This window comes from Passer domesticus, chromosome 14 (assembly GCF_036417665.1).
Source record: "Passer domesticus isolate bPasDom1 chromosome 14, bPasDom1.hap1, whole genome shotgun sequence".
In the NCBI taxonomy this organism is placed as follows: domain Eukaryota; kingdom Metazoa; phylum Chordata; class Aves; order Passeriformes; family Passeridae; genus Passer; species Passer domesticus.
Genome location: NC_087487.1, coordinates 5365724 through 5389992, shown reverse-complemented (window position 1 = coordinate 5389992; position 24269 = coordinate 5365724). Strand labels below are relative to the sequence as shown.

The 24269-nt window shown below is 42.1% G+C and overlaps 2 protein-coding genes across 13 annotated transcripts in view; one reads left to right on the top strand and one right to left on the bottom strand.

Moving 5' to 3' along the window:
- TRPM1 (transient receptor potential cation channel subfamily M member 1) overlaps positions 1 to 6155 on the bottom strand; it is a 116410-nt gene extending 110255 nt beyond the window's left edge. For 3 of the 12 annotated variants that reach the window (XM_064389131.1, XM_064389132.1, XM_064389116.1), the window contains exons 1-4: positions 2913 to 4256; positions 1751 to 1908; positions 1277 to 1415; positions 574 to 618 (exon numbers count right to left, since the gene is read on the bottom strand). The gene's annotated coding sequence lies outside the window, so the exon portion shown is untranslated. Of the gene's footprint in view, positions 1 to 573; positions 619 to 1276; positions 1416 to 1750; positions 1909 to 2912; positions 4257 to 5438 lie in introns of those variants that run through there. The other 9 variants (XM_064389124.1, XM_064389121.1, XM_064389123.1 and 6 more) reach the window with 9 other exon arrangements.
- A 554-nt stretch (positions 6156 to 6709) lies between these two features.
- The window catches only part of KLF13 (KLF transcription factor 13), a 32735-nt gene continuing 15175 nt past the window's right edge, over positions 6710 to 24269 (top strand). Inside the window, exon 1 of the mRNA XM_064389161.1 lies at positions 6710 to 7250. Coding sequence (XP_064245231.1) covers positions 6710 to 7250 — 541 coding nt within the window. The remainder of the gene's footprint in view (positions 7251 to 24269) is intronic.

The following is a 24269-nucleotide window of genomic DNA, read 5'->3' as shown; positions in this document are numbered from 1 at the left end:
TCAGAGGTTGTCTGTAAGAAAGAATTCCATGAGCATTGCAACTGCAGGTGTCTCCTGTGATCTGCTGAGATCAGTGCAATGTCTGATAGCTGAAGCAGAAACTGAATTTCAGCTAACAAAATTTCAGTTTGCTGCTCACAAAGGAGTGCTTGACTTCTGCTTCTGGGCTTTCCAGCATGGAAGGGATAATGCCCAGAAGCCACAGAACCTCAGGAGCATGTAAGCCACCCCACAGTCCCCAGTCAATGTTGCCACTTAGAAATTCACAAGCATTATTTGCACACACAGTAGCTTTGATGGTTCTGTGGATAGTGTCATTGTCTTCCAAAAAAAAAAATCCATTAAAATTGATTCAGTTTGCATATAATATCATTGCTGCTCACTTCTAAGATCTAAACTATCATTTCATGCTTTGTGACAGAAAAGGACTGAGCATCGAACAACAAATGTGCTTCCTTTTGTTTCTCAGCTTTCAGCATTTTCCACACAGATACAACATTACCCAGTGAACACCAGCTCACCAGACCAGTGGGAGGGAGGCCAGCTGGGACTCTCCATTTCCCTGCCCCTTACCTTGCCATACTGGTCACTTCAGTCTCCTGCTGCAGAAATGAACAGCTGAAAAAAACCCCAAACCTTTCAATCACTGCTCAATGCAAGACTGTGTTTACATTTGTATTAAACTCTTTTCCACAGCACACACAATAGCACAAACTGATGTAGTGCACACCAGAGAACACAATCTCTTTTGTGTTCCAAAAGTATCAAAATACTTCTTAAATGTGAGATTTTTTTTTCTTTCAGAGTTTATTTTCCTAATTATACTTTAATCACTGCCATGCCAATACCTTCTCCCATTTTGTGTGCAATCATGAGTTACAACAGCACAATGGGCAATATTCTGTCGTTTTGGATTCCTGTCACAGCCAGTCCAGGGAGCTCGGTGACAGAGCACACTGCTTTCACCAGAGCTTACACTGCTTTCTCAGCCCTCCGAAGCTTCTTGCTGGGTTTCTGTAATGCCAAAGTTGCTGACTCACAGGTAAAAATGGCTTCCTGACTTTTTTAATATTCAAGCCTTATCTACCTACCCCTTTTGCAAAAGTACTGCCAAATGTAAGCCACTAGAGCTATTTTTTTTACCAAGTCTTTAACAACTGGAGACTTATTAGTGTTGATACACATTCAAGCAATTACTTGATGTAACACAGTGATTTGTCCAAATTCAAATTAACTAAAGGGATTCTGAAGAGGAGGCTAAACATTTGATACTCACTTTTTTATTGAGACACCAGGATGCCTGGTAAAAACAACTCTGTGCAAACATTCAGGGGAGAGTGTGGCTCACTTCTGGCAAGAACCTGTTCATTGCCTCCCTCTCTTCCCATCTTCTGCACTTCTGCATTATTATTAACCTGATACCAACAAAACAGAGTGTTAGGCAAGCTTATCTTTGAGAGAGCTGCAGGCCATAGGCTTTGTAATACTGTCCTCTTTCATTCCCTTTTGTTTCCAGAGCCCCCTCTCAAACCATGAAACCACTAAGGAGGAACCACAGGAAAGCATCAGTACAGACTGACAGATTCTGTCAAGGTACAGTTTTAGTACCGTTCCTACAAGTACTGCAGGAAAGCAGGCAGAGACATCTGCTGTTTTCCCTGTTTCCCTTTTCCCCTGTTTCTTCTGTTTTATTGGAAAATAAACTATTTACATAGACAAAATTAAATTAAATTATGTATTTTCATCTTACAGATGCTTTGTAGGAACTGAAACAGGGAGAGCATCCATGTGGCCTTTTCCTTTTCCTCTTCTCATACACAGCGTCCTGAGATGATATAAAATAATGTTACTTCCCTGAAGTCCACAGAGCTCTCGTGGCTTACACTTCTTGTATCTCACTCACTGGATCTAAAACAGAAGTGTATGAAAAGAGGAAAAAATTACTGAGCAAACTCAGGCAGGAAAAGTGCTAATGAAGGATCTGCTACTATAAAACTACATGTTTAGATCTTATCGTGTTCTTCAGAATAGTAAACTAATTTCTCTTAGATAAAATTCCTCATATTTCCCACTCATAAAATTCTTCCTTCAGATTGCCCAATTTTGCATGTGGCAGTCTTCCACTATTATGTGGTTTACAGCAAACTTTTAATCACAGTAACAGTTTTTGCACCAGTCATAAAAAAGTGTTGCTAGAGCTCAATTATTTCTTTATTTTGGCCATGCCATCAGTCTGGCATTTGTAGAAGGACTTTGTTCTATTCTGTTTAAAGTTCCTGTTAACAGAGTCCATAAAACTATTTTCATTTCACAAAGCAATTTAAAGTTTCTTATTCCTGTAAATTAAAACAATGAGCTATTTTGGGAAGGGCAAAACAGAGTGGATTCCATGTAAAATTATTCTGCTGCCACGCACTTGTAGCTAAACAAAACTCTAAATTGTGTAATACAAAAACAATAAATATTAAAACCTCTGCCAAAAACCAGGCTGCAGGTCTTGAGGGGATAGAAAAATATTGCCATAACAGAGGGAAATATTCTCATCTCAGTCTGTGGGACAAATGCCTGCAGGTGAGAACACATCAACAATATAATAAAATAAGAAAATTAAATAAGGAGGTAGGATCTATTTTTATTACTTTTTTTTTGTAATCTCAGTTTCAAAATTCACGTCCTTTGGTAAGAACAAGTCAGGAATAAGATGCTCAACAGAGGTGAATTCAAGATTTACTTACAGAAATTCACTTTTCCAATTACTCAGAAAAAATAACATGCAACAATTATCCATGAACCAGTAGGCAGGTAAATATATATCATTACAAGAAGGAGTTGATACATGGGCACAGTATTTTGTCTAGTGATTTTCCATAAATTGTTTTTGTTCTAGGTATCTCATGGAACGAATGAAGTACCTTGCAAAGCAGACCGACCCCCTGCCCCTGCTGCTTGCAGGGAGGTTATTTACTACTGTTGGTTCACACAGTTGCATTTGAGATTCGCAATCCTGCACTGCAGCCAAAGCTGGTCCCACTGGGCAGCTGGAATTATGTCCAGGTGACAAATACACTTACTGCACACCCTGCTCTTGCAAATGCAGCGACAGTGACTTTCATACTAACTGTGTACAACACATTACATTTATTTTTTACTTCCAACGAGCTATTATGAAGTCAGAAGAGCATTTTTGTTCATAGCTATGATTTAAAAGAGAGCAATGTATGAACCCTTACTGGACTATATAAACATCTGCTGCATATCATTAACTTTTCTTCAAAAGCTTTTCGATTAAAAGTAACCTTCACAATGAAATAAATGGGCAGGAGATCTTTCTCCTTTTTAATGTCATGCCCACGCCGCAGGTGCTCCCAGGAGTGGCACGGAGGAGGAGGAGGGTGATGCAGCTTTGTCCGCTGGTCTGCAGGCAGAGCTGGGGATTCCACCCTCACCAGAGATTAGCAGATTCCTCCTTTTCAGTCCAACACCTCGGGTCGTCTCTCTAGTCAACATCTTTTGAGGTTAGGGTGAGAGGCAAAAAGGATCCAAGCAGGCACTGGACTACACTCCCATCCTTAGACATGACCTAGGTCCCCTAGTTCTATGTTGGCTCGTTATTTTTAGGGTTTTTTCTGGAAAACTGCAACATTTGGTGCAATGCATTTCTCATCTGCATACCAGCTCTGATGCCACTCCCATTCTCCTGGTACCTGCAGGGGTGTCCCTCCCTGGCAAGCATCAGGGGGACAATGGTTAATCACCAACCATTAACAGGTAATTGAAGAACTCTTAACAATGAAGCTAACTTAACAGCACTGGTCCAACCTGTTTTAACTCTGCAACCTTAAAAAAAATAGATGATTTTTATTCATAACACACAACACTGCTCTTTCCCAAATGAAGAAGGCAGCTCACAGGGTTCACCCAGCCAAAGAGGGAGCAAGTTCTCATCCATGCAAACCTCCCCCCTGAAACCCCCAGCCTGGACGCCGCCGTGCCCCGCTCCCAGCCCGGTACGAACACCGGGAGGACAACGGGAGAGGCCACGGACCACGGGGAACCTGGTCACGGCCGCTGGTTTTACCAGAACGGCACTCCTACACAACAGAGCTGCTATCAGGACAAGGCTTTAACCCAACAGAACATCTGAAAAAGAACGTCCGCCCTTCTCCCGGCCATCAGCGGTAGCAGCCATCACCCGCTCACAGCCGCCTCTGCCACCGGGCCCGGCTGCCCACACGAGGCTGCGCCGCTCTCCGCTGGCCAGAGAAGGCAGGAACGCGGTGAGCCGTGTCCTGCCCGCTCACGCCATGAGCACAAAACACGAACAGCAGCAGATTGTCCCGTACAAGGCCTCAGGGACAGCACGGCCTGCACCATCCGCGCCGCCACCTGCCCAAGGGCCGCCTCGCACGGCATGTAAGGGCCTTCCCCATTGGCCGGCCCGCCCCGCGGGGGCCGGCACAGCCAATCACAGCTCTCGTCTCTCCCGAGGGGCTCCCCTCACGGCGGGCAGGCGGTGTGGGCCACGCTGGGCTCGGGAGGTCCCGAGGTCTGCGAGCTCCCTGTGGGCTGTGGCAGCGCCTCTGCCCCGGCCCAGGACTGGCCACACCGGCCCCTCTGACCCGCAGAAGCCACTGCTACACAGCAGGAAAGGGCTCGACCAGAACAGTGACGGAGTGAGAGAGCGTCGAAGAGAGGCGGTAGGAGCGGGGCCCAGCGGCGCTGAGGCGCTTGTGTGGGCTGAGGGCACAGAGAGCACCGGTGAGCCTCTAGAACCCCCATCAGAGCCTGCTGGTGGCTGGCAACCAGAACAGTCCAGATCTCCCTTTTGCTGTACATTTTCTGATCTTTGTCCTTGATCCCAGAGTTAAGACTTGAGAACTTGTGCCTAAGTATTGGCCTTTCCTCGTTTCCCTGAAAATGGCCTGGTTCTTCTCAAGCTGAAAGAGCTGCACGGTTTCTTCTCTGAATCTACTACTAAAGAACTACCAGGTAGGTCTGCTTAAGCAATTCTTCTCTCTCAAGAAGGAGGTTGAGCTTGAGCACAACTAATATTTCTTTTAAAGATGTTTTCCGCAGAATTCCTTTTTCATCTAACAGGTTAAGTCCCAAACTCAGCCGTTTTATTTGGAAATGTGTTAACATTTCCTGTCAATCTGCTCAGAACAAATGGTACGGTACGGTGTGTCTGCATCAAAACGTTCTCGATTCAGCATTAAACCACATCCTCCTGCACTGGGTGTACCTTGTTTCTCTCTTTGCTAGAGACAGCACCACAGGCAGACATGGGGCACTGTGGTCTGCACTGGCTACCCCATGAGCCTGGCCCTGAGGGGCAGTGCTGCCGGGAACATAAATGCCATTTTTTCACACAGCACAGTGGTAGCATAAGCAGACTTTACACTCCTGAATGTGGCATTTTCACATGTACAAAAACCAACTTTTTGCTCAACCTAACACCAAAACTGTTTGGGTTTCCGGAACAGATGTTCACTCCACTCACACTGCCTCAAACTCCACAACTTTTCCTCCAGAAAGAAGGGCTTCCAGAGCAGCTCTCCTCTGATCATCTCTGTCTCAGAGAAAAAAAAAAAAATCTTTGCTAAAGAACGAATTCCATAGGAATTACTCTGGAGAAACATGTTCTAGCAAAAGGTGATAGGCGTCACAAGTGCTTTCAGATCTCCATTCAGATGCATTTCTTTACTTCTGCTCGGTAAGTTACACATACAGATCCTTGATTCAGGTTAATCTCCATAAAACTGGCCGACCTGTATCTCTTACAAGCAGAGAGTAATAGGCCGCGGAGTGCTAGCGTTTTGACGGGAAGGTGATTTCCAGCGTGTCCCCTGGCAGCAGGTTAAACCTGTCCCAACCCATTCAAACCCACACGCGGGCTGTCCGTGCGGCTGCGCTCCCAGCCGGGCAGCCTCGCTCCTCCCCGTCACTTGCACCGGTTCCAACTTCACAGCGCTCTCATCCCGCGAAGTGCCGCGCCCGTTCGGCCGTCCCTGGCGGCGCAGCAGTGACCGGGGTGTCACCGGATGGCCGGTGTCGCTCGGAGCGCGCGCGGCACGGACGGACCCGGCCCCAGGCGCGGCGGAGGGCTCCGCGCGCGCCGCGCTGCGCGCTGCGGCCGCCGCGGGGGCGGAGGGTTGCCGGCCGCGCGCGCCGCCGGCCAATCGCGCGCCTCCTCCCGCCGGCGGGGCGCTGCCCCCCGCGCGCGCGCCGCCCACCTGCTGGCGCGGGCTGCGGCCCCGCGCTGACGTCACGGCCAGATGTTGGGCAGGCCCCGCCCCGCGGGGTGCGGGCAGCGGCCGCGGGGAGCGCCGGCCGCGCTGTCACAGCGCCATGGCAGGGCTGCCGCTCCGCGCCGCCAGCCCCGCGCCTTCGTGAGAACACGGCCTCAGTCCCCACTCCGAGCAACAAGCTGCCAGTGCCAGGATCTGTCTGCTGTTCTTTTTCTCTTCCATTGGACCGCCAACGCTTTTTCGATTTAGTGACAAGCTGGGTGTGATCGTCACGAACAAAGTGTGGGTTTGATGGCTGCGATATCAGCCTTTACTCCTACAAACCGATCCTAAGAAATAAGGGAGGGAAAAGTCTGCTTGTGTAATCTTTTTTTAAAAAGGGAAAGAGCGCTGTTGTGTTGGGTTTGTTTTTTTCTTTTTTTGTCTTCGTCCGTTTGGATTTCTTTTTAAACTTATGAAAAATGGCAACAGCAGCATATGTGGATCATTTTGCAGCAGAGTGCCTTGTTTCTATGTCAAGTCGTGCTGTTATCCATAGTCCCAAAGGGGAGCCTGATTCCCAACCTGATGCAGCAATACTTCCTTCATCCAATGGAGAAGATAGACGGGAAGTCAGAGAAACCGGGAAAGACAATGGATCATCATTACTTGTGGTAGCTAGCATTTTAGCAGATCTGAACCAGCATGTCCCAAACTCACCTGCTCTAAGGACGGAAAAAGCAGAGACGCTTGATATAACAGAACAAATACACTTTTCTATTGCTCCTACGGAGTTTGGGGAAGAAAGTCTGTCTTCAGCTGGTAAGAGCGGAGGAGAAAGAGCAGCCACACCTACTAGCCTGGCTGCAGTAACTGAGCCAAGCCCCAGACAAAAGAACAAACGCATAAGAAGCTGGACTGACCCTGGATCACCCCAGAAAAAGCACAAATGCCACTATGTGGGGTGTGAAAAAGTTTATGGCAAATCTTCCCATCTTAAAGCTCATCTAAGGACCCATACAGGTTAGTTACAATCCAGCCAGAGATTTATTTGTTACAGCTTGGTAATTAAAATGAAAAACAAAACCAAACAAACTTTTATTTGGCCACTGTTATGGTTTCACCTCTCGGAACTCAAGCTTGGGAAAACCAAACAGCAACAACAAAAAAAAAACCCCTCTGGGAATAAACCCTTACCGGGCATAGATTCAAAGCTAATGGTGCCCTTTTTATTAATGTCATAGGGAACGGCATGCGGGTCACCTGTGTGGATTGTACCAAGCTGTAATTTTTAGCTGCTGGCCTTCTTGTTCTGTGTGTCTTCTACTTCCCTTTCCAGTACTTCTTACCTCCCCGTTTTTCCTACTCCGTGCTCCAGTCCCTCTTTTTATACCAGTTTTATCACACAAGTATCAATACTCTTGATATTTTAAAATTAAATGTTCTAGAGGTACCTACATGGCTGTGTATCTGTTTCTTTCTTTAGCAGACACTGTGAAAGCCAGAGTAAGCAGAAGGTAGATGAGAGGCTGAACACGAGTCACAAGGGGACACCATGAGTGAGGAGAGAGGGGGATATGGGCAGTGTCTGAAATGCTCTTGGCAGCTGGGTAGAACCAAATTCAAAAGAAAAAAACATTTGAATGCAACCAGTAACTTGTACTCATCAGTGTTCAGTGCTTACTTCTTGGTGAAGGCTGAGCACTTTTTTGTTGCTACTGTAATTTATGAGACACACCCACAGAAAAAGCGGAAGTCTTGCAAGCCTTGAGAAAGTTGCACTGAAAGTATTAGGAGGGCCATCTTGAAATAGGCCCCATGACTTGCCACACCTCACGCCTCTGCCTGGTGCTGGGAAACAGGATGGCTTCCAGTCAGAAAGGGGACACCAAAAATCGAGGAGTCCAGCCTCTGCTGAAAGCACCAATCATAGCACATGTGTCGAGGCACCACACCGACTAGAGCAGACTTGTGCAAAATGTTCCACTGAGTCATTTCAGATGGCAAATTAGTTTACGAAGATGTATGGTCAGATCTCTTAAAAAGAGCAGTAAGAAAGAGATCCTCAGAATAAAACATGACATAACTCCTGAGCAGTTTTAGCTCTGAGGTGTCAGCCTCACCCATGCTGGCCTTCAGTGTGCCTTCAGCTTTTCTTGTTGCCTTCCTGAGATATAAAGTAAGAGCCAGTCTAATTTGATGGTATGCTTTGCTCTCTGTGGGAGAGAAGAAAGCCCCATCAAATTGGAGCATATGGATGGACAATTCCCTGTGGCACACAGCCAAAGGAACAGCGTGTTCCTGGCACCCCAGGCAGCCTGTCCTGCTTTGCACTGTGTAACTGCTTTTTGCCGCCTTGGGAGTTGTACAGAAAAGGTGTTTCCACTTGGCTTGCAGGGAATTGTCTCCATTAATTTTCAGTTCTTTTGCATTCTTATTGCTAGCATTTACCATTGTCCTGAAAGCGAAAGATAAATTTAGCAACATTTCTGGGTTTCCAAACCAACCAGAGACCAAGAAGGGGAACTCCAGCCCCTGATAAAGAGAGGAGGGCTTGGCATGCCCGCCCTGCGGGGAGAGGAGGGAGGGCAGGGCGGGCGGGGAGTGTCGCTCCAGGCTGCCGGCAGAGCGGAGTCATTCGGGGACGCTGGCTCGCCTCCAAGTTCTCTCTTTTTTTTTTTTTTCTTTTCCTTTTTTTCTTTTTTTTAACTCTTCATTTCCTGTATTTTTTTCCAGGACTGTAGGGCTCAGCTGGTTATTGCTGTTAGAGAGCACGTGTGTGTGTCTGAGAGCTAAAGGAAAAGCAGGGAAGGGACTGTTTTTGCCCAGGGAGTGGCAGGACCCTCAGGGACTACAGCTTCTTTGTTTTCTTTCGTCTCCAGTGTCTGTGTGGGAAGCTTTAAGCAAAGCTGCCAAGTTTCCCTCCTCACTGGCAACAGGTCTGTCTCTGTTTGGATTGAGTTTTAAACAGGCTTAAATGCCTCTTACTCTCCTTGCAGAATATTTTCTAAGGTGTTTGCATTTTTTTCTATCTTTAAAATAAATTGTCACAGCCTTGAAAAAAGTTTGTAAGTCAATAAGAGTTAAGCTAACAGAAAAAAATGACCACTTCCAGGACTGGTAAATGTTTGTTCTTACAAAACATGTAATGGTGTTTACTGATTCAGAATGAGGGCTTTGGGTCTTCTCTGCTTTCTAGTCATCCTGAACTAGTTAAGTAACACATCAGTGTGCCCAGCTGCCAGACAGATGTCAGGGTGATGGCTACCACCTCACAGAGCAGTGGTGAAGGTGCCCCAGGTGCACATGGGAGGTGCTTTGAACACCCATCCAACTAAGTCCCCACCATGTTTGCTAAGAACGGTCAAAACTTCTGCTGTGGAGCAGAACTTCTTCCATGTGCTGTAAGACTAGATGAGCTGGTATTTAGGGGTGACCTGAAAGCTGAGGACAGCACTGCAGGCTAGAAGATAACTGATGATCATGCAAGAGATACTTGAGCAGTTTATGATCTGCTTTAGAAACTTGCTTGTCCTTGTGTGCTACTTTACTGAGAAAATAAAGGCTTTGCTCTTCATGGTTTGAGGAAGGATAGAGCAGATCCTTGAGCTTATGTCAAAGGATACAGAGCCTTCCAAGTATCAAATCCAGCCCACAGTGATGGGGACTGAGAGCTGGCACTGTTTTCCAGCTGTTTGGTGCTCCCTGTGAAATCCTTCTGATAATTATAGCCAGATATCAGAGCTTAAATACATGAAGTAAAAACCATAGTGCAGAGGAAGATAATTCTCCTATTTAAAGCAGAAGAACCAAGATGGAAATGACAAGAGCATCTGTTTTTTGTCCTTTACTCGGTGTACAGTGTTTTTTAGTACTCCTATTAGGACAAAATGTGCTGGAGCAATCCACAGTTTCTTGTGTGCTTTTTTGGTTCATTACTAGTTAACCTGTCTCAGCCTTATGGATACTTCAGTTTTATTACACTGGAAACTCTTGAATCAGACAACAAAAAAAAAATCATCAAAATCTTCTCTGTTCTCTCCACCAGCTTTCAAAGTTCCCATCCCCCCGTGTTTCTTTTCATGTTTATGTTTTCCACTCTAGTCTCTCACTGAATGTCCTGGAGTTCAACATGATCATCAGCCACAAAGCCCTTGAAGTTTTAATGTTTACCAGGAGGTTATATTTAGTGTCAGTGGGTAGTTGTCAAGTCCAAATACTTTTTCTGTGGATCTCAGAAGCTCTGTTGTGGTCCACAGAGGCAGCACCCCTATTTATTCTAAGCTATACTGGCCCCACTGATAAAAAAATGGTTTCACTGGTGCACGGATTTTAAAAATCTTCTCCACTGAGAAAATTCCTAAACACAAAGGTCTTACAGAAAATCAGATAAACAATTCACACTTCAGAATTCCCCTTTATCTAAGCAGCTTTTCAGCACAAAGGTCTGGATATTTTCTGGAGTTATTGGAAACCAGTGAGTCTCTTGATGCACCACTGGTAGAAGGAAGACAGTACAGAGCCTAATAGCAATGCACAGGCTACAATCTTACAGAGCCTTGTCCAGGACCACAGTGTTCTGAGAGGCTGTAGAGAGTCCCAGCTTATTGCATTATATTATGTATTTATACATGCATAGAGAAAAAATGATGGGATTTTGGGCAGGAATCACAAGAATCCTATGTATTGCAGCTCCCCACCAAATCATTGTGACCTCTCAAGATGTTAGCTGTCTCCATTAGCACACCATCACCAGCAGGAATGAGAGAAAGCACAAAATAAACCTTCATGTAACTCCTTTAAACTGTCCTTCTAAACCAACTAGTTCTAAGCACTAAGCAGCACATGATAACACAGAAACAGCCTTTCAGTCAGTCATCAGAATTAAATGAGTCTGCACAAATTAGCAGAAGTTAAAGAGAACTGGGCACCAGTCTCAGCCGGGAGTCCTGGTAATTGGTATTTGAAAACAATCTGAGAATGAAGCAGTCAGACCTCACTGTCACAAGTATGACAAGAGCATAACAATTAGGCTGGACAAACAGGAGAAGTATATGGTCTGTGTTCAGGCTGGTAAAGAGGCCTTTATGTAAAGTACAAATTACCCATTTTGAATAGGGGTTTGGATTTCACTTTCAGTTCTAGTAAGTCTGATTTGCTCACACTATGTTAATTCAAAACAAAACAGCAAAGCACAGATTCCCTTAAGTTCTGGATCAAGATGTTATCCATGTGTGTAGAAAACAATAACCAATGTAAGAAGCAAGTTTTTCTATCATAAAATAAACTTTATGTTCCGTTTTAGCACCTGCCAATTACCAGAAACATAGCTAGTTAAATACAAACCCGTGGACTAGACCTGGCTGAGGTTTCTTTTAACTCTAGGCTCACAGTGCCTCTTGAAGGCGTATATGTGGATGTGTGTAGCAGGTGGGCAGTGTTGGTGAAGACCCAAGGCTTTGCAGGAAAAGATTACAAGAGAAGAAACCCGATCTAGGGCCTTCTGTGCCACTCAAGAGCAGTGCACAGCAGGACTGCAGACAGCTCTTGTCTGCAGCAGGATGAAATGAGTGGTGTTGGTGCTTCAATCCTTCCTCCTGAGCTGCCAGTTTGGCTGCTCTGCACACAGGGACTTACGGGGAGCTGCACTCCCTCTGAACAGGATGCCAGAGGAAATTGCAAAGGCCTTTTCCCAACACAGATTTCCCAAAGGCAAAAGGACAGACTAAATGAATATGTCCCTCTGCATGTTGGGCCTCCTGGGTTTGATGTCTCGTGTTAAAAGTTAGAAACAACTCGTAGGCTCTGTATGCTTCCTTCAGTCTCATTGGCATACATCTAGATTATCCAAAAGCTGCAAGGTGCCTCTAGGCTGTTGTGTCCCTTAAACGCCTTCCACCTTCTTACTTTGCTGAGTGCATCAAAACATTTTCTACAAGTTTTTGTTTTTTTTTTTTTTCTGAGATGGGCCCAAATGGTGGCTTCTGGACAGATTCAAATATCAGCCTCACAAAACAGTTGTGTTTCCACCCTAAGGCGTAACCCTTCATTCTCAGTGTTAAGAACTTCAGCAGCCTGCTACTTTTTCTCTGAAAATTGATAATCTTAACTCTTTTAATGAGGCTGTATTTTTAAAAACAATACAGATTTTCAAAGCATTGTTTGTGTTTCCTCTGAAAGAGCTTTGCAACTCCTTTCTTACTTCTCTAAGAAAATTTCAACATGTCAGAAAAAGTCAGTAGAAAACATAGAACAACTTCCCTCAAAGTCCTGCCTGAGTCTTCACCCTACAACACAATTCTCAAGACTAAAATTCTTACTTTAAAGTATTGATTTTAAGCCTGGATCAAACAATCTGTGGTCATTGAAGAGAACAAAAAATAGATATATGCTATAATTTTGTTAATGTAAAAGTCTTTGAAATAAACACAGGGCATAAACTTCTTAAAGAGTAAGCAAATTTTAAAACATGTTTCAAAAGGACTTGATGTCAGGAAGAAGAGTACCTACCTTCAGGAAGAAGGAATCCTACTCACTGCTTTTACATGACTGCTTCAAGACTGAATAATAAGATTCAGTTAATTCAGCTGCAAAAGAGTTAGGGCTAAATTAGTTGCATGGAGAATCCAGCTGGATGACAGCTGTATTTACCACACACTTGATTAACATTAGCTCTTAGGTGGAACTACCTCTCCTGATGGTTATACAGGTTTCTCTGTGAAAGGCTTACCTTTATTTCCTTTCCCCCTCTTTCTCCCCAGTCTTTGTGGAGCTATTAATCATGCAGAGGACACAGAAATGAAGTTTCTGTTAAGAACAGAATTTAGATATTGTAGCTAAAAAGCATTTAAAATAAAACTGTATTTATCATTGTTACAATTATGTGTCTAATGAAAAATCAGAAACATCACAGGCTTCTCTTTCCACAAACCATTTTTCTTTTAGCATGGAAGTGGGATTTAGGTCCAGTGTAATGAAACCTATTACTATTGGAAGTAGTGAAGATGGATGACCCTCCAGTTGTTTTCCTCATCCAAGACACTGGTAGTAACACTTTCCTTCTCAGTGGTAAGACCTAAGTCTTACAAATGGTTGGGAGGAAACTGGCAAGCAAGGTTTTTGTGAATGGACAGTTGCAATTGATTGCTGTGTTTGTATTAGAAATTAACCACAGCCCTATGGACAAGAGTGTTCAGAATGATCTGCAGAAGACCTTCCTGCAGTAGCATTTCTCTGCAAGACACTGGAAAGTGATGTGACAGAAGTTTTGCATAAACAAACCTTTTGCTAAACTGGAATTCCTTATGAAACAAACTCACAATTGGATTCCATCTGAAGAGAAGGCACCTTTAACCATTTAAAACAACTGTTCCATTGTGTTATTGTCTGGCTGAACATGCTTATGGCACGTCCAAGACCAGAAACCTGGAACTTGTTTATATTGGACATGTGGTTTCTAGTTCTGTTTTTTAAGTTAAGCATGTTCCAACTTCCCCCCACCCCCTTCCAATCTTGGATCAGCTGTCTGGAAGTTGGTGCTGACAGAGCCAGAAAAATACTCTGCTGTTCAAATGCAGGACAACTTTTGAAGGGTCCTTTCTGTAGGATTTCTATAGGTATACTTTTTTCCCTTTGTTACCCACTTGGCTTTTATGAGGTAGATTTGCATGGGCAGTGAGATCATTATCTTGCTGTGTTCAGTTTAACAATAGCTAGACAATGTGGGTTATTTAAGTGCAGGCACTGAAGTCAGACACACATATCCTGTATTTTTCAGGTCTTGCAGATTCAGCAGATCTTACAGGGCCTCCACTTAATAGAAAAGAAAAATTTTAAAAGTTCAGAGTGCCACCGTTGTGGTTACTTGTAGAAAAACGACCTCAGAAGCTTTTTTGCAGCCTAAACATAAAAAGCATTTGCTAACCAAGAACTTGGCACAAGTCAAATGGTATTAAAGTAAGCATATCCTGAAATGACCTCTAGTGCAAGGAAAAGATTTGCTGTAATCACTTACAGTCCTTTTGTGGTGCTCTCAGGAAATATAGGCAAAATACTGGTGACTGGCTATCTGCTGATGTTGCCAGCAATGGCCCAATAAGCTATCTTTGATTTATTGCACACTATACCTGACCACTCTCTATTATTTGGTTATAAGTTATATGAGTTTTTGGGATAGAGGAGCTTGAATAAGTCAGATGACAGAACAGTATTGCTGCAGCATGTTTTGCATCTTTCCATCTGCCTGGGTCCTGCACCTAGCTAGAATATCCTTTGACAGTAAATACCCAAGCAGGGTGGGCATGCTAGTTATGTCCTTACTACCTTCAACAGTACCTTTTAAAGCTGGTAAAGGAGAGCAGGAGAAATGCTAACTCTTACAGAGTAAGATCAGGTGAGGGACTGCAGCCAGAAGTGATGTATTGAGCTTTTTAAAGTAAACAGCCATCAGTATTTCCACTACAGGAACTTAGAATGGAGGCAGCTGAGAAAGATTATTAGTACATTTTCAGATGTTTCCTGCAAATTTTTGGTGAAATTATGAGCTATTTGTTAATACATCAGGGAAATATTTATTTTGCATTTTCAGGGTAAATAAATGAAATTACATTGGTATGAATTTGCATACTAGACTGGGACTTTAGACTATTTCACATTCTTGCAAACCTCCCAGTTGAATATAGTGCTTTCCTATATTCTTAATCTAGTAATTTAGGCTGTATTCTGCTATAGCAAATAGAACAGAGATGCTGCTAAAACCTCATAGAACCTATGGACTAATTTTTGTTATTTATATGTAGGGGCTTACTGAATTTTAAATTGCATTCTCTTTTAAATGCCAGCAGACGACCCCATGAGTGTCATGGCAGTTTTGGATTGTTCTGGTGATTTATATATTTTCCAAGCCCTATTTAATTGTATCTAGCTTTCTTGCACTTTCAGAACACTGAAAGCCCCTCAAAGTCAATGGAAACTTCCATTTGCTGTATATATATCTATACAAGCAGTGCCAATAGAATGTTTAGCCTGACTGTGTAATAAATTCAGGATGTATTTGTAAATATGTCTTCTAAATTCTCCTAACATGGCCAAAACAAAACGGAATTTCCTTGATATCCCAAAGGATTACTTTCAGGCAGGATTCTCATTGATACATTTTTCCTTTTTATGCAAAGATGTACTATATTTATGCTTTCGATTTCCCCCAGCTTTCATCACTGAAAACTACTTAGTTCTTTGCACTAACATGTAAGAATTACTCAGACTGGCAACATCTGGAACCAAATTCTAGCTTAAATAGAAATGTATGAGCAAATATATGAGTAACCAGAAAAGCAAATGCTTTGGAATGTATAGGTACCCCTACATAGTGTTACTAGTATAAAGAGACCTATAAGAAGTGTCTCAAAAAGCTCTTTGTTTTTCTTTTTCAAATGACAGAGAAGATGTAGAATTTGATCATAGGACAAAGTAATTCTAATTACTAATTTTAGTAGATTCTAGGTGTGAATTTAATAGAATCAATTTTACTTCAGGCTATATGATATAAGACTATCTCTAGCTAATCACCTACCCCTTGTCTTAAAAAAAAAACCAGCTCTCAGTGTCCCTAATAAGGAAACACACATGGGTTTTTTTTAAGCACAGAATCTTGTGTTTCGTTGGGAAAGAAACCTCTTCCTAACCAACCACCTGCAAATATAATATGCATATATATAGTATTGATTAATAATACACATAAAAGTGGGTTTGCACAGTTAAATGTAAATTTTTGTGAGCCCTAACTCTGATTCTGCTGCTCCTCTGTATGCTGCTGAGACTTTGAAAGGGAAATAGGCCTGTTGCAACTCAGTAGCTTAACTCCACATTGCTCAAATAGTGGAACCCGGAGGGAGAATTCTCCCTGTGCCCAAAGCCTCCAGCTCTTACCTGCTCTGCAGAATCCCTTGCACTGTCGCTAAGGTAAGTTTTCAAATGACTGCCAGAGTTTGTGGGGGGGTCTGAAACAGTAACCTTAAGAGGAGCTTAGCCAAAAATTGTGGGAATAATGTTGCTCATCGTTCATTGGGGTGCTCCACAGCTTTCTTAACATCTCATCTGCAAATGAGTTCAGATATCACATGAGATCGAGGTCATTACCATGCTGAAAGATTTACACCAGTTTTCCACATTTTCCTTCAGCTTGAGTGAGGTTTGTTGTGTTGGCATCTCCTTTCAGTCTGCAGGATAATATCGTTAAGGGCACCACCTCACTGACCAGATCAGATGTGATTTAAGCTAACATCTGTTGGAGCTTGGAGTGCAAATTTAGCAGTGTAACTTCTGGGGAGCCATTGTAATTAAGTGTCATTGGTCACTTTCAGAGGATGAAGCAGTTGGGAGATTACAATGTAATCTTTGCTGTGCTCACTGATGTAAGCAAATATTGTACAACAGCTGGCACAAATGTTTTACCATGAACCTTGTCCCAGACTTCTATGACTGGGACGTGCAGATGAAATGTGTTTAGGAACATGACTGTCAGATACCTTACACTAAAGTGATAATTTACAACACTCTAACTATATACTGCAGAGACAAAAGTGTAATGAGAAACAGCTTTTAAACACTGCTTGTCAAAATGCAGATGTTCAGCACCAGTATCTTCTAAGAAAAGTTTCAGTCAGTCCCCAAAGGGGTGTTCTTAAAAAAAAAAAAAGACAACAAAAAGAACAGAACATTTTGTGATTCTGCTTCTTACCCTACTGCAGTATTTGGAATTGGCTGATGTTTTCAGTAAGCAGTGTGGACTAAGGAAATACAGCTTTCCTCTCCAAGCATAAACTCTCACCCGACTCATACCAAAAGGGCCTGCATGGTGAAGGGCTACACATTTTAGAGACTTTTTGCTAACAGTGCTTACTGGTGAAAAGTCATGTAGAACTCATCTGTTTTCTCTGCATTTTTGAATGTGATTTTTCTGAGCAGTATGGCTCAGAAAAAAACCTTATCAAAACAGAATCACCTCTGTGATAAAATGCTGGTTTAAACTGATGTCTTTTGCTTCATACTCCCTTTTCTCTCCCCCATGATTTCAAATGAGATTGTTTAATAGGCTGCTGTTAATTCCTTGAAGTCTTAGGATTCTGTAACATGAAAAAATCCTAGCTCTCCTTTTCACCATATTTGATACATACATAAGGATTTGAGTACTTCCCTCCTCTCAGTCTAACACCAAACCTCTCCGTGAAAAAAAGAATCCTGACTGGTGTTCTTACAGATTGTTTACATGAACATAATTTAATTTCTACATGCAAGAGACTAGTCCCCCTCAATTGTACAAATCACTAGATTAATTTTTGTCTTTAAGGCAAAAATTACGAAAATTTATTTTTTGTCATCAAGAATATAAGTTACAAAAATGTTCTGAGAGAATGTTATCTGGCTGGTGCTTTGCTTTTGTAAGGAATTCTTGAAAAAGCAGCTATACTTTCTGAGTTTATGTCATCAGCTTGTAATCCTAAGGTTAGCATTTGCAGGTGAATTACAGACTAATTAGTTTAGAAAAACATTCCATACCTCTGCTGAACTTCTGTCCAAATGTTTTCTTAAAGCTTCTTTCCAAGAAACTCGGGTTCTGTGTGTAGAGTATCCTTGAAAAAATTATACATATACACTGTCACTTGGATATGACCACTGTTGTTTGCAAGTGACTCAAACTCATTCAGTGTAAGCTACATCTTTCTGGTGTTGGCATACAAGTTGCTTTCTTGGATGTTTACACAAATTTATTACAGAAACACAAGGACCTGATTTGATTGGTGTGCTTTATAGTTTTTCTTCTTTGAATGCTGTGGAGGAACTGAATTCCAGTCTCATTTGCAAAGAAATCCAAATTATCACATAACTGTTTCCTCAATCAAATAGTTCTAAGGAGGCTGTACCATTCTCATCTGTGCCATGTAAGGTCTGTGGTATTCCCTTCATGAAGAAGTGACTGTGCTGGTACTTTTTTCATTTGAGTACATATGTTGTGGTTTCACAGGGTAACACAGTAAGAACAGTAACTTCCACTGCACAGCTGTTTCTCACTTGGAAATCAGACCATCTTTGGATTTTTAATATCTAATTTTTTTAATATAAAACGAGTCCTAAGTTCCTAGGTGAGTCTTGTGCTTGACTCTTCTGATTATAAAACACAGCTCAATGAGCATGCAGACAGCATGGTGTACAATTTACAGTGCTGAGGTATTTCTGTTCTGAAAAAAACACTAAACACAGAGCTGGTTTTGTGCAGTGTAATGATTAATAATTTTTTCTAAGATTTAAGTTTTTCTCTTACTTGTCCATTATTCACAAATTCTAAAATTGAGCTCTAAAAACTAATTTTAAAAAGAAAGTAGAAACAAGTTCCAATGAATTGGCTGAAAATCAAGTTCAAAGTACTTTGTGCATCACATCTTTTGGGAGGAATAATAACCTATCCCATGTGGCACTGTCAAGCTGCAAGAGCAATAATTGAATCATATCAACCCCTCAAAGCTAAGTCTGGATACAACACCGCAACTCATGAAGCTGCAATTCCTGTTTTCTTTGGGTTTATTCACAGTCTGTCTGTTGTAACAGAACCTCCTGATTACTCAAGTTTATGAACCATGCAGTTCTGCATATTGCAATTCCTGAATCTCCGCCCAAGACCCATGGTTGCCAGAGTTGTGCTCAGCAGGAGCTAGGAATATGGGCAGGAAATAAGGTTCAAATAATTTTGTGGTCCTCAGATTTAGGACTGGATTAAGCAAGAGTCCAAATGGAAGTAAGAACAGCAGGGAACTTCTGTGATCTTTTTCAAAGTAAAAATTATATCCTGTGCATAGGGTTTTGGAACTAGCCTGCAGTCTTACATGACACTGATATCTTCTAGAATTTCATAGTAATGGTGCAATTCCTGTTATATTCCATATAAGTTCCCATCCCAGGAATCTTCTCCTGAAAAAATAAGATCCTGTATTTTAGAGTACTTCATTAGCCCCTGTGCGTCAGGCGTGTTAAGTGTGGTCAACTAATTTCCTGCAAACACAGGAAACAGGTGCTCCACCTCAAAAATCCAGAAAGGCCAGTGGATTTCCTCTCCTCACCCAGAAGAGCAGGTTTGTTAGAGAATAGATCTGCACACTTGATCAAACAAGTGTAGAAGAGCAGCAATAAATGTGCTGGTGCCACTAGGAATTTATATTTTGGGAAGTAATAGGGACCTTTCTACTATAGCCTGCCTACATTTGCAGCTACTGAATTTTTACCTGACATATATGGAATTGACAATCTCTGCTAAAGAATCATTGATCTCTTATGAAATTGTTTATATATGTGAATAAGGTTTTTAAATCCTTACAGAGAAAATGGTGGCTGCTGGGCAGCCCTTGTGGCATGATTAATACATATAAACCATATTCTGCAGTGACATGTAACTAGATTTAATAGAGTTTTAACACTTTACAGAGTGCTCTGTAAAGACAAGCAATGAAGACATAGGTGCAGTAGGCAAGGGAAGACAGAGCTGCTAAAGGCACCATGACATATATGTGTATATTTTAGAAATTTTAAAACAGTATAGATGTTTCTGTCAGTGCTACTTCTGAGATGGAAAAGTAGTAAAAGAAGTATTTGCTCATGAAAAAGGGAATCCAATTGATTTCTCTCTGTGTGTCCATGGTAAGATAGTTTTCTAAAAACATCTTTCTATTTTTGAGAGGTATGTTGCATATCTCAAGATGCCCTTGGAAAAGCTGTCTTTGGAATATGTCTGTGTTCTATGTAAGATCTCAGCTTTTCAGTTATGTCTCACATGCAGTCATACTCAAATAATTGGCTCATGACTCGGATCCTCCACAATCCAGCAAATGCTCCATTCATTCAGTTCCAGCCCTGGCCATGGCCTCTCTCCTGCGCCGTGACCTCACACGTCAGGCACAGCTGGTGGGGCCGACTCCCTCAGAGCCTCAAAACCGACATCAAACGGGCAGGAGGGCGGCGTGCTCGCAGCAGCTGAGCTGCACTTGGGCTGTGGCACACCCGGGTGTTAACAAGAGAAGTGCTCAAAACCTTCTCTTACTTATTTTCTGATTTGATATGAGAATGGAGCCTGCATGGGTATGTGCTTAAAACATTTGTAGAGCAGGTAACTTGTGCTCTTTCTTCCTTTTCATACAGCTGTGGTTGAAGGGGCTGCAAGGAGATGCAAAATAAACAGGGAAGGTATTTACAAAATAGAACATGTAAATGAGACTTGCAAGAGTTGAATGTTAAATTGCAAATTGTCTTTCCTAAAAAATTTACCTTTTTTAAAAGTGGGCAGTTTAGAACATTACAACTGTTACAATATAATAGAATTCCTCTATTGTATACAAAAAAACCTGAAGCTTTGTTTAAATGGGGAGAGTGGTTTAACAATCTGGTCAGAAGATTTTGGTGTGCATGCAATAGTTTTATGCATACCTTGAATGGTAGCTGCCTTGTGTCAAGTAACAGATCTAGTGTTTGATTATCAGCCCATAAAACTGCTTTCCAGAGCTGCCTGTTCCCTGAAGCTGGATGCTCAGTATGGCCATTGGCAGATGCTGCTCATAAACTACTTCAACACCACCTTGCTTTCTGGCAAAGAATCCAGCCAGAATGAGAATAAAATAACAGGAAATCCCACTCCCTCTCTCTTCCATACAGTTGCAATAAACTCTCAATATCAGATTTTTCACTTAGCTTTATAGCTTTAGCTGTGCTTATAAATGCTGAAGCCCCATGTTTCAGGCATGCTGCGTTACTGTGATGTTGTTGATTGAACAGTTCAAAAGTTCACAAGGAGACATTTCACAATTACAGCCAAAGACAACTTCACTAACTTCTGTTTGCTTGGCTTCTAGCAAAATGAAATCTCATCCTGTCCCCAAATCCTGGGAGCTGCTGTGCACATGAAATGTCATAACTTACCCGCAAGGTCTGTTCATGCCAAAGTATGTGCACTTCAGTTGGAGGCAAATGACATTCAACGTCTTCCAGAACTCAGATAAATAAAGTGCAGGTCTCAGATTAAATGAATAATCCTTTAGTCTGTTATTTTGCGTAGCAGGACAGCCTTTCATTAATTTGATAAGCTTTGCTTTTACAAGCATTATCCTGTTTTTAGTAGAATAGAATAATAAAAAAGTCATTGATATGTCAACAGAGAAAAGACTGATTCATGAGGTCATATGATTTCTTCTTTGCAGCTATTCATGCAACTGCTGGGCAGAGCTCATGGGGCCAAAGTTTCCCAATTTCAGCATGAATTTACCCACAGTTCACACCAGATTAATATAATTGGTCATCACCTATTTAATTGCTCTCCCACTTAAAATTTTTCACAGAATCACAGAATTTCTAGGTTGGAAGGGACCTTTAAGATCATCTAGTCCAACCCATGTTCTAACACCTCAACTAGGTCATGGCACCAAGTGTCACATCCAGTCTTTTTTTAAACACATTCAGGGATGGTGACTCCACCACCTCCCTGGGCAGGCCATTCCAGTACTTGACCACTCTTTCTGTGAAAAACTTCCTCCTTAAGTCTAGCCTGTATCTCCCTTGGCACAGCTTGAGACTGTGTCCTCTTGTTCTATCTGTTGTTGCCCAGAGAAAGAGACCGACCCCCAGCTCACCACAGCCACCCTTCCATTGTCTAACCATGAGAGATCATGAACATTACCATGCACATTTTTTGAAAGCCACCACAACTGAAACTTTGTGAGGTAGACTTCCACTGAAAGCAGTTTAATCCATTGCAGAGGTCGTTCCTGTGGTCACTGTACAGACAGGGATGGTTTCTGAAGTTTCACTTTGATTTCAAACATCCTGCAATACAAGCATCTTCAGGTTCAAGTTTTTATCCATGGAGATATGTTTGCAAAAGAATCTCGTGAAAAAAGTTATGACATTAAGAAGTCACTGTGTGCCATTTTTGGTTCCTGCCATTTGACCTATGAGTACCTATTGGTTAATTCTGCTACATATATAATTTCTCTATGCAATGACCACACCACTGAGAATGAATGGCTTGAGAGCCTGTGAGCTCTGTCAGCACATCATCCTGGGCTTCACAAAGAGAAATTCATAGACTGGAAGGAGAGGTGCAAGTGTCCTACAAGTGAGAATGTAGTCTTTTTGTCCACCATAAAGAGTGGGCTAAAGAAGGATGGGATGCCAAGGAGTGTCATGCTCCAGAACTCCCATGGAGCTGCTAACAGTCAGATGTCTGATCTGGAGCTGTTCTGGGTTTGTACAGTGGGCTGAGTAACAGACTGAGCAACTCTGAGGTAGCACAGGAATGATCCAGACAGGAGTCTGTAATGGAAACCTTGTGCTTCTGTTGGTACCTTAACTGCACCTTCCCATAGATACATTTGGATCTGTTGTTTCCATTGTCTGAAAGACATTTTTCCCTCCTGGAGAAGAAAGAATCTAGTCTGGGGAGTTTGTTTTCTTGGCTTCAGTTGCTGTCTGCATAACATTGTCATTAATCACCTTGTTTGCTCTAACACAGGGTGAGTGGTGCAGCTGAAAAGCTTGTAGCAGACAACAAATCAGCATTGCTATTGTAGGGTGCTGCAACAGGAGTAGCACGAGACCTCAGGTGACTGAACAAGGCCTCAGTCCAGCATATGTGTTCATCAATGGCCACATTATTCCTTTCAGCTTTTAACTGGGCTCGTTCAATAAAACAGTGCTTATTATTACATGCATTTGGAAAGCCCTACTCTTGTCCCTTTCACTTTAAAAAGTTTGAATTGGTTCATCAACAAGACAGAAAAAGAACAAAATCCCACATACCTTCATCAATGTTAGTCTGTTTGAAGAGGCCAGACTTTTCTGACCTGTGCTGAAGCCCCAGTCTTTGTATGAAAAGAATGAAGAAAGTCCCTTAGACAACAAATTTTTGGCTCAAGGCAAGAACTCTAGGCTGAAATTCCTTTGCTGGGGTGATGCAATAGGTCAGATTTGCTGATTAGCACATGGATTTTTTGGATTTTCAGTATTCTTTTCAAGTATATTTATTTCAAAGTTTAATTGACCAATGGAAAAAAAAAATCACCATAATTTAGTTTTTTTGTCATTCAGTAATACCTAGATGTGTTTCAAGGCTCTTTTACAGATTTTTTTTTATTTTCTAATCACAATAGATGTTTAAATAATCATCCTTCTTTATTACATATATACAGCTGAGTAGAAAAAATAGAAAAATGCAGTAATGAAAGGGCTACTATAGTAAACTTTAGAGTTCCCTTCTTTGCTGAGTGTCATACTTCAGTGTGGTTTGCAAATTACACATAGCTAAGATACATCTTCCTCTCCCCAGAATTCATCACTTCATCATTTCAGCATAACACAATTTAATTATCTGGCATTTAAATGCAAAGTCAAAGGGTCAGCTATTGATCTCCATTCTTGGAACAAGCCACAGGAGAGAGAAAATCAAGTGGAAGTTGCTGTTCTTTTAAATGAGTGGATTTCAACTGTTTTACTCAGCACTGGTATAGGATTTAATGCCTCAGAGATAAGGAGCCCCAGCAAGAGTTTTAGGCTTAGTGAACAGAAATTATATGCAGCGATTGCTGGTACTTCACGTTGATAGAAAGGCCAACATTTAGTTTGCATTATCTTAGAACATAAACTATCACTGAGGCCATTGCCTTTCATTTCTTAAGTTAGCTTTGTCATTGGTATTCAGTGTAAGAGCTTTATTTACCAGCAAGAAGGTAAAAAAATGCTGCTTTTATAATTGGATGTGGCCAAAGTCCATGTAAACAAAGGCATTGCACTTAATGGAAGCACGATCAATAGGAGTTATTCCTGTGGGGCAGGCAGGGTCCATTCCAGTCTGCACTCTCCTAGATATGGAAGTTGTCCCTGCTAGTTGGGTACATACCAGCCTCACGGGTGTCCTAATGGCTCAGATGTCTCTCTTTCCATAGATGAGAGGTCTCCATTTTGGTCATGTGTCAAAACCTTTGAGAAGGAGTGAAATAGTGAACTTTACGC